General features: G+C 37.3%; 1 protein-coding gene across 1 annotated transcript; it reads right to left on the reverse strand.

Moving 5' to 3' along the window:
• Positions 1 to 501: 501 nt before the first annotated feature.
• On the reverse strand, positions 502 to 9566 carry SLC25A31 (solute carrier family 25 member 31). The gene is made up of 6 exons (XM_054825302.1): positions 9350 to 9566; positions 8095 to 8222; positions 5499 to 5616; positions 4042 to 4226; positions 3688 to 3813; positions 502 to 702 (listed from the first exon to the last, which is right to left on the reverse strand). Exons 1-6 carry the CDS (start codon positions 9564 to 9566, stop codon positions 502 to 504), a joined length of 975 nt encoding a protein of 324 aa, XP_054681277.1.
• Positions 9567 to 10432: the final 866 nt, after the last annotated feature.

The following is a 10432-nucleotide window of genomic DNA, read 5'->3' on the forward strand; positions in this document are numbered from 1 at the left end:
TTTAAAAAAAAAAAAATAGTAAACTCCTTTACTGTCCTGACTTGTGCTTTGAAATACCATGAAAACACATCAGTAGCCTAGAAACAGGTTTTCCTTTTACTGCGGTTCATGTAGAAGCCGTAAGCAGGCTGATATGTAGGCATACTTACAATAGACTCTGTTGACTGGGGAGGGAAACTGCTGTTACCAAAATACATTCAAGTACATGCTGTAATTTGAAATTACACATGTGTAACATTTTGTGTTAAAAAAATGGAAACATTGAGAATTTTACAAGAGGCAAGTATTTTCTTGGATTAATTTCTTTAATGAAATGAAAACAGTGCTCTGCAGTTCCCTGAAAACAAATTATTTAATTTAGTACATGCTTAGTCACAAAAGCATCCAAATAATTTCTTAAAAGTATTGCTTGTATAACATTTAAACTAAAAATATGGTATATGAACGATGAGAATTCCATCACGAACACTGTACAAACCAAATAGATGTTTGCTCCCTATTTTAATCAGATCCTGAACTCTCTGAAACATCAAGATTAAAAATGTCCTTAATTTTGTCATAAAGAACTAGCACTAAGGCTCCTCCTGTTCCACGAAGGATGTTGGAGAACGCTCCACGGAAGAATGCATTAAACCCTTCTTGCTCGTATATTTTCATAAAGCAGTCAACAGTTCCTTTATATTGGCGTTCAGTCTCCCCGCTCTGCACACAAATAATAAGGACAAATCATTAGTGCACTGCACTGAGAAAGAAATGTAAAGGCTCAGCAAAATTTGTCTGCCTTCAGTAAAGAACACTAAGGAACTTTTTCCTAATATTGCATTTACAGCAAAGGAGTGATCTTTTACTAATAAATATTTATCTGATGTAATGCTCTGTTAGCTGGTTCCAATAACTAAATTTAGAAAGGCTGTGATCCTTCTTCTGATGCTTCTTTTAAGCTTTACTGGGCAAGTAGAAGGCTTAGGAATTAAATGAGGTCACTCCAGTCCTAAGGGTGCTCTCAGTTGTTTCATTGCTATTAAAACTTCCACAGCTCATTTTTTTTCCTTCTTTAGTAGCACCAAAATATTTTTATACCAAGTAGATTTCAGTTCAATGGTAATCAGTAGAGTCCATCCGGCAGCTATCTGTTTTCCAAAGAGAGTCTAAAAAATGTTAAGGTCTTGACTAGTACGATAATGTAAAAACACAGGAGGGCTAAAAAGGAGCGCGGTGCAGTTTTCACCCAGCCTACCTTATTTCTGAGCATTAATTTGCTTGACAAACAAAAACAAAGGAAAAAGGAGGATTTGTTAGTTACAGACCTCAGCACCATGTTCACTAAAACTTGCTTTGAGTGCTTACAGGTGAAGGAAATAAAGGATGCCAAGCAGTGAATGTTCATATGCGCGCATATGACCATTTCTGTACAAGACAGAGCTCAAGTCCAGAACTCTCCCTTCGGCTTCTTCCAAGTGCAGTATGACTGAAAATCATGCCAACTCCTAAGTTTTGAAAATTTCAGCAGCAGAGTAGAGACAGCCCAGAGGAACATGAGACAGCAGAGCACTTGGGAAATACTCCTGCCCACTGTGGAACTCAGCACAATGACGACAGTAAATCTCTCAGAGCCTGTGAGTAACACCACAGCTCTGGCAAAGCGGGTTTTTTGTAGATGTGCTTGGTGAACTATCAAACAATTCCTGTTTTGGAACTGCAATCTCTTCAGGATTTGTGGAGTGTTTTAGGAACTGACACTGGGTTTTGTCTTCACTAGCAAAAACCAAATACACTTTTTTTGGAGACATTAATCCAAAATCCCTATCTTTATGTGAAATTCTACTGGAAAGAAGACACTAGTTTTTTCACTTGAAGATTTGACTTAAATTAGCTACATCTTAAGTTAAATCCACCTGCAGTATCAAGGTAAGGTTCTAGACTCTCTATAATGGCAGAAAGATAATCTTGCCTACTGCAGGCCTTTGTGGTATAGTCTGCAGCTAATGAAGTGAAGTTTGAATTTTCTGATGAAGCCAGTGTCACATTTTGTTACATCTTGTTAGGAATCAAGGTATAAGATCACTATAGATATCCTTCCTGAACATAATAATTGCAGGAAATAAATCTATGATAAATATTCACATAAATCAATATAAATAACTGCAGTAACACAGCTAAAAGACATTTAAAATATTTTGGTTTGAAACGACATGAATATATGCAAAGGAAAGGTATTTAGTTATTACTGCTTAGCTGACAGAAATCAACTTTACTGAAAGCAGTTAACTGTACTGCGCTCATTATTTCAGAAAGTTATCCCATCTGGTAAATACACTTTTAACTGAAGAAATAAAAGGTGCTATATTTAATTCAGGGCTTCCTCTTGGATTACAATAAGCATCACAATAAGAAATTGATAAAAATCATACTAACTAGATTTACTTCAAATAGCTTCAAAACTACATGAATGAAACAAGGACACCACATGAAATATATTTACAAATCCAAAACATACATATGTCCTCTCATTCTCATCTTTTGTGCTAGTAAACCCATTACCTTATTTCATGGGATTATAATTTATGTTTTTAATCATCTTGATACTATTCTCTATCCTTGTGGTAAGTTAATTACCAGAAATATAGGCAATTCTTGGTGAGGCCTGAAGAAGCACAGTACGTATGAATAAAGGCAGCCTTCATTAAGTGTAGTCCTACTGCTGATTAAGCAGATAAAGCAGAATCTGAAGACAGTGAAATCATATTTAGTCTGAAAGGAAGAAGTGAGTAGCACTAATGGTGTTTGCCCACTGTAAGCTTCAAGGTTTCTGTTACTCAGGACAGATTACCAGAGGTATGGCAGGCATTACAAAAGAATCAAAGTATCCCCTGGGATTTTTCTGAAAGCATCTAAGCAAGTTCTATGCTGACATTTATTCTCATTTTCTTCTGACTGTCTGGAATACCAAGAGAAAAGATGATACTCTTGAAACAAAATGTAGAGACACTTTTTTGCATCTAACAACTCCTTTCTATTATCAGATGGCAAAACTTCCTCAGGGATGTAGGGAACAAGGTCTTGATTTTTCAAGAGCATTTCTGTGTTTGGTTTTTTGTTTGTTTGTTTTTTTTTTAAATTTTGTGTTTGAGGATGATCTTCATAGCAAGAGTTTCTATTATTACATGTACTTCAAATGCTACTGAACTACCTAGTAAAATTACCTAATAGCTAGCAACAAGATCCAACATTAATTGCTAATAACACACTATCATATCCATCACATACTTAGAAATAATTCTCAGCTTGTACTGAACTTTGAAGATCACTGATTCTACTTCACACAAGCACATCTGTGAGTTGTGTGCCACAAATACTATTTTGCTAACTGCTTAGCTGGGCTAATAAAGGATACTGTTCTACCCGCGAACCTGTCTTACTCCAAATATCTGGCTTCTGAGTAGGAAAAAAGAAAACAGATCCTGGTTTTCTACTAAAAGCTCACACCAAGTTGTGAACTTTTACCAGGCTCTACAATACTATTATTTCATTTTTCTTCTTGTCTTTCTGGAGATTTTTCCACTTTTTTTCTGAATAGAGTCTCGCCTGCTGTAAGGCTATACAGTGCTTCAATTAGCACATCTTCAATTAGCAACTTCAAAAATCTCAGAAGTATTTTTCAGAAAAGGATTGCGAGCTAGACCATACCTGCATCATCATGCGTCTCCTGACAGTGTCAAAAGGATAAGACAGAATTCCTGAGAATGTAGTCACAACTTGAGCAATGAAAAAGGAAAGAATGAATGGAGTTTGTTTTGGATTTGGCAATAATCCCTGCAAAACAAAACAAAAACGGAAGCCTGTACAAATTCTGTAGAATGTATATCAAATCCAGAAGATATCAATTATAATTTTGAAAATTTGTTGTTAATCCTACTGTAAAATGACTTGGCTCTTTAATAATATACTCTGTTGAGCACAAATAACTATAAAGACAAAAGCTGTAACTTACACCCTCATTAGTTCATAATAAATATTTCAAATATCATAATAAATATTTAAAATGTGTGCATTTTTGTTTGTGAAAGCTACCTTAATGGTGTCATAACATCCAAAATAGGAGGCTCGGTATACAATGATTCCCTGTACTGAAACACCAAATCCCTGGTACAGGCCAGGAAGTCCATCTGCTTTTGCGATTTTAATAATACAGTCACTAAGTCCCTGGAACTGTCGCTCAGCAGCACCTGATATAAAAGAAATTTATGCACGTTGTTATGCTTTACAGAAGCCCTTTTCATTACTACAAACTACTTTGCATGACTGAAACACTTAACATTATCAAAATCATATGAAAAATGTAGTAGATCATTGCTTCCTCCACTTATGAACAAAGCATAAAGAAGAAATCGAGACACATGAAGACAGTTTATTCAAGCAGATAGTGGTATCTAGTTGCTGAAGCTCTTTCAGATCAAATAACTACCATTCCAATTTTGTCCTCATTCAGCAGAATGCTTAAGTATGAATTCTCTTACCCTCTCTCTGAAAAGAATTTTTTCTACGTAATACCATGCTTTCACTTCCTCTCCACAGATTCTTACTCAAATTTATTGTAAGCATTACTCATTTCAGCTTTTCCCTATAGTGGAACACTAGCCTCAAGCTGTGCAAAGTTAAAAACCCCACTTTTCATATCCATAGATTCTTCACCTGATTCTACATTCCGCATGTAACTACATCCAAGCTCTTAGGATTTGCTACAGGTGAAAACATGGCAAGCAATAATACATCTGTCTTTGAAGGAAGAACTACAAACTGTACACCATCTTATACTGAAGGTATCATGAAAATATTGATTTGGCCCAAGTACGGAGCACAGAAAGCAACAGGTAAAGTCAAACAGCCAATTCCTGGGACGACCCTGCACAGCACAGACAGTAACTAGAGTTAACCTGTCCCATTGCAGAAAATCAGGAAAGCCAACAACAATGCAGAAAGTAGAGATTTCTTTTTCTCTGCTGCAAAGCCTTCCCAGAGCTGTTTTTGGGAAATTAATTTTATCTATTTGAATGAATGAAACATCTATCTAGAGACGTATAGCACCCAAAATCTTTGTTGAAAATCTTCAGTTGATATTCTTGATATAGAACAAGAATGATCATTAGCTCTTTAAATGACACCCCATAAAACCATAGGTTAGTAAAAATTAAACTCTTCTAGTCTCTGGCATCCAAAGTTGGCAAAATTCAGTTCAACTTCTCCATACAGAATCTAAAAATAACGCAAAACTTTGAGAACTATACTACAGCACTGTTTCCAAAGAATCCTCTTTTGCTCACCTTCATCCTCTCCTTTTCAATAAGGATCTTACATTACTTAATACTTTTAAGTTTGTAATTGGTCAATGGTAAATTTTTAAGTAACAGAAAGAATTCTAATACTGTTGAGTATTGGTCTACCTCTAAAATGAAGTAAATAAAAACAACCTGAGGCACATCAAATAAAACTGGAACTACCTTTCCCAGTATCAGCAGCTAAACGAGTTCGTGCAAAGTCTAGCGGGTACACTACACACAAGGATGTTGCTCCTGCTGCTCCGCCAGAAGCCAGGTTTGCCAAAAACCATTTCCAGAACTGAAACACAAAAATTGTTGTATGCAGTTACCAAAATACAGCATTACAATACTGTAATACTGACCTTTGTTGTAGATACTAAATGAAACTTTAAAGCATGAAGAGTAAGATCTAAAACATTGTATTATTTACAAAACAATAAAGAAACATGCCAGTCTCAGTGTAAGACCTGTACTGGGATATTTCAAAATTTCCACTTGTAAAGATTCCCCACCTACTCTTACATTTCTTAAAAAATATTTATAAGCTATTTTCAACTTCTGAATTATATGGTGCTCTTGTGACCCAGATAGCAGATAATATCTTTCTCATCTACAGTCACCCAGTCCTCTGTAACAATCAGCCTGTGGATCTGACACAATAATTGTCCATCAACTCTCCAAGATGGAGAAACAGGGAAATATAAAAATCAGTGTACTTACTTTCACTGTGGCACATACTGTTTGCCTAATAAGAAAAAGCTAATCACAGTAGAAGAAACATTTTGCATACCATTTTTAGGTGGCGGTATCTGACAGCTCTGTTGACTTAAATGACATCGCAGGTATATCTTGTATAGTAAATGCAGACCACATAGTTGTACCCAAAATCACTTTTTATTTGCTGGTTCAGTAACAGCAACACTGTAGCTGTAGTAGCACGGAGTAACTGCCCTAATATTTTACTAGTTGTACAGAAGGCTTTGTGACCTGCCCTAACACATGTTGCTGCATGAACTGTTGCTAGTTGTAGTAGCAAGCAGGAGAGGGAGCAGCTGCAATCTGAAGATGCTTGACTGTGCCAGTATGACCTTCAATACCAAGTGTCTGGCACGTAGATATAGCCTGTCTTCTTTAACAGAAGTTCCTTTGCACTTTACAGTCTAAATGTTTTAGTAAGTATTTTTTTTTTTTTACAGATAATCCAGCTAAGCAAAGCCTAATGCATGTAACCATATTGTCTTCCCCATTTCCTATCCTGCACAAAACATAAGAAAGCATCCAAAGACCCTGAGCTTCGACAATGGATATGCTACTTTGCTAAATACTATACTTCTAAAAAAATTAATCTTGAGTGCTATTCATGGAATGTCACAAGCTCGTACACATATAAGCCATCTGGAAACACTTCTAGGAGACGGAAAGGAGATTTTAAGAACTATAAACACTGTGTTACTTAGATCATGCATGTTTCACTTTTTCCACCTTAAGAGAAGAAAGAAAGCAGCAACCTTAAACTCTTTACATACAAAATGACTGTAATTGAAAAAGGACTGCTTAAGAATTTGCATGCAATACAGGGAGATTAATCAAACTTTAATGACTGACAGCATTCCTCCTGGTCAGCACCATCAGAAAAGCCTGTGGCAAGAAAAGTTTCTGGCACTGCAGTAAAAACCTGTCAACTCGAGAAAGCACAGAACACTGGATTTTTGTTTAAATTATCAAAACCTAACCAAAGAAATCCTAAAACAGATAAGCTAAGACAGACACAAATAAAGCAGATTTTCCAACTATTTTCACAAGAAACAAATTAGGTATGAAGAACTTATTTTCCATTTCGCTGATATGAATGCATTTTATGTAATTTGTCAAGTGCCAATATCAACATCTCACATTCTAAGACCAAGATTTCTTGTAATTAATTCCATGGGTGTAGACCTCTCTGTCTTTCAAGAATCCCTCCACATTAAGGGACTTTGCCCAAGTACACGGAATTGCAAGGTAAGGCAGCACAGCCCAAAAGTTTAATTGCCTTTTGGAGCTATAAACTAAAACTGCTCTTTTTCTGGCATGTTGCACAATACTAAGTTCTTAAAATGCTTTAACTATTGATAAGTACGTTTCTAGGTTTACATGTAGCAAGAAATCAGTTTTTAGTGTGAAGCATTACTTATCTACAGCGGTAATACACACTTTACTATCTGTTAAGTTTTTTCTGACACTTACGTACTAATAATTATCAAGAAAATAACGTCAAAAAAAGAGACAGACTCCTACTTGAGGCACTCAACCCAAGAACTTCACGCATTAGAATAAAAGCAGCTGTAATTTCACACAAGTGAAATTATGAACATAAAGGTTTTTGAGACTAGAGTACGTGTTAATGCAACCCTAACTGTGAGAATGTAATTGGGGTTTTTGACAAAGCCCAGAACCACAGGTGTCCGAGTCCAAGATTTTCAATATCCATCTTAACACTTGCATCAATTACCTCCAAAATAATTGCATGTCCTGGAAAAAACTTTGAAAATTCTGACTGCAGTTATAAGCATGTATATCACAGTGTCATTAATCATTAAAGATCAAACCCCAAATTTCATTTCCTTCAAAATAAGCGACACAGTAAGCCGCGCTCACTGCTTGTTATAAGCTCATTACAAAATCTTATCAATATACTATCACTAATAACCAACCATGCTGAGAGAAAGAATTGCACAGCTTTTAACCAGATCTAGTTAGTTTAGTAAACAGGACTAATATGCAAGAGATTATTTACCTGTTTTTCTTTATCCACTTTGGACATGAAAATCTGTTTGTATTTGTCCTTAAAAGCAAAGTTTAGAGCCTGTGTTGGGAAATATCGTATAACATTTGCCAAATTGCCACGCCAAAAGCTGAAAAATCCTACGGAAAAAGAAACAGCTCTTTAGAAGAACATTTCCAAAGTTTATACTACACCACGTGTATTATACAACAGTCCTTCTATTGTTTCTACTTTGGTAGGGAAAGTACCAAAGTTTGGCTATAATGTTCCAAAAATGTTCCTTTTCAGGTCCTTTATTTTTCATGCATTTGGCACTGGAAATCTGCATTTATTCCGACACCAACAGATGTATGCATTCAGTGTTAGCACAAGAACATCTAAAACTGCGAGTGAAACATCAATAATGCTGAGAAATAGGTAAGATTTTCAACTTCCTTACTTCATACATTTCTAAGACTAAGGATATATATGTAAACTACAGAACAGAAGAATGTTTCACAGAACAGTATAGAAATTGTGTTCCCGAAGCAACCTGCCTATGCATTTTTGCTTCCATAGGGGGTGCTCACTCTCCATATTAAAGCAATGACGAACATCTTATACAAGTATCATAAACTTGGTAGCGCTTTTGTAATTATATTCTTCTAAATTAACGAAAAGATCCCTTTGGACGCCAACATAAATGCATAAGAAGATAAATGGAGCTGAGGAGGTAGTACAGGAGCAAATCTTATGTGGATTATGAGGAAAAAACAAAATCTATTTAAGATGTTTACAGGCTGGCTAGCCACGTTAGATTTTGCTGAACAGCGACAACAAAGTTCATCTTTGTAATGCAAAGCCATGCTCTTCATTCAAACTTAATTTTCTTGTGTTACTGTAGATGAAGACAAAGGCTCTTTAAGACAAAGAAAACTCAAAACTACGTTTTCATTTGATCATGCTTTCCTATATGTTAACATGACTCCAATTAAATGCTGCTTCAGTAAAGCTATTAAAAGGCAAACTTTAAAGGTATTGTACACTGTCCACAAATACCAACGCACCTGATTTTGCTACTACCAAATGAACAAAATCAATCCTGGAGGCCCGTACCCAGCAGTAACCCTCTCCTCACCTATATCCCCACTCCTTTGACCGCCTGGGCCCACAATAGATACTGCTCCATCACTGTTGCTTCAAAGACGTTTCTAAAAGCCTTTGTTTTTACAAGGTTTGGGAGAAAGGGGGCAGGGGAGCAGGCAGAGGAGCGGCCCAGGGTGCCTACCTTGCTCCTTGGGGATGCGCATGAAGCAGTCCACCATGCCCTTGTACTGCTGGTCCGCCCGGATCTGCTTGGACGAGGCTTGCACCTGCAGCAACAGCTTCACCCGCTCGATGGGCGCCACCACCGTCTTGGAGATGGCGGCCGCAACCCCGCCGGCCAGCAGGTCCTTTCCGAAGGCGATGGGGTCATACAAGTCCTTGCCCTGCGGGCCTGCCATGGCGCATGGCACCGCCTCAGCCTCCCCCCCGCCCCGTTTCCTCCTCTTCCCAAAAAGGACACAGCCAGCAGGCACCTAACTACCACCTTTTCCCCTCAAAAATCGGTGCTCTCGGGGTATCCTGGAGCTGAGCTGCCTCCGTCCCCCACTGTTACCAGCCGCAAGGGGCTGCCCAGGCACCGCGCCTTTTGCTTCTACTACATGGGTGTCTTTCACCCTGTGTGAGGGGCAGGCGGCAAAGCTGCCAGAGAGCTCAGGAACTTTCCAGAAGCTTCCAGCAGCTCTGGGAACTGGCCCCTCTGTCCCGGCTAGCAACTACAGAATAGAGAACCAGGTAACAAAGGGTATCCGTTCATCACACTGATTTATGAGTTAATAAACATTATACATGACAAGTTAAGTTAATTTTAGTCATGTTAATTACACCCATTCCATTGCAGGTCAGAGGTACCAATTCCTTCTAGATTACTGATAGCTGTTGGGTTTTTTTTAATCACTTTACCTCCCCTACCTCTCCTGACTTTATGACTAATGAAGGCATGAAACACCATATTTGTTCAGTCAAAATATTTTTGTCAGTGGTTTTCAATGGTAACTTTTGTTTCTTGCATTCCCTTGAAATTAGTGATTTTAACCCATTGATTTGTTGCACACTACATTGCTATTAATTTTTATGAGTAACAATTTAAAGGCAAAAGAAAGTCATTTCTTTTGAGCCACAATACTGTTTTAACTCCTTTAGTAGCTTCTATTTATTACCTTTAACATTAATTCTATACACTGATTCACAGCTATAATCTTCCTGGGAGTTACACAGCTAAAATATTTGTATCAAAGATACCTGATAAAAATCTCTGTTCTGTAGG

The sequence above is a fragment of the Grus americana genome, chromosome 4, assembly GCF_028858705.1.
Source record: "Grus americana isolate bGruAme1 chromosome 4, bGruAme1.mat, whole genome shotgun sequence".
In the NCBI taxonomy this organism is placed as follows: Eukaryota; Metazoa; Chordata; class Aves; order Gruiformes; family Gruidae; genus Grus; species Grus americana.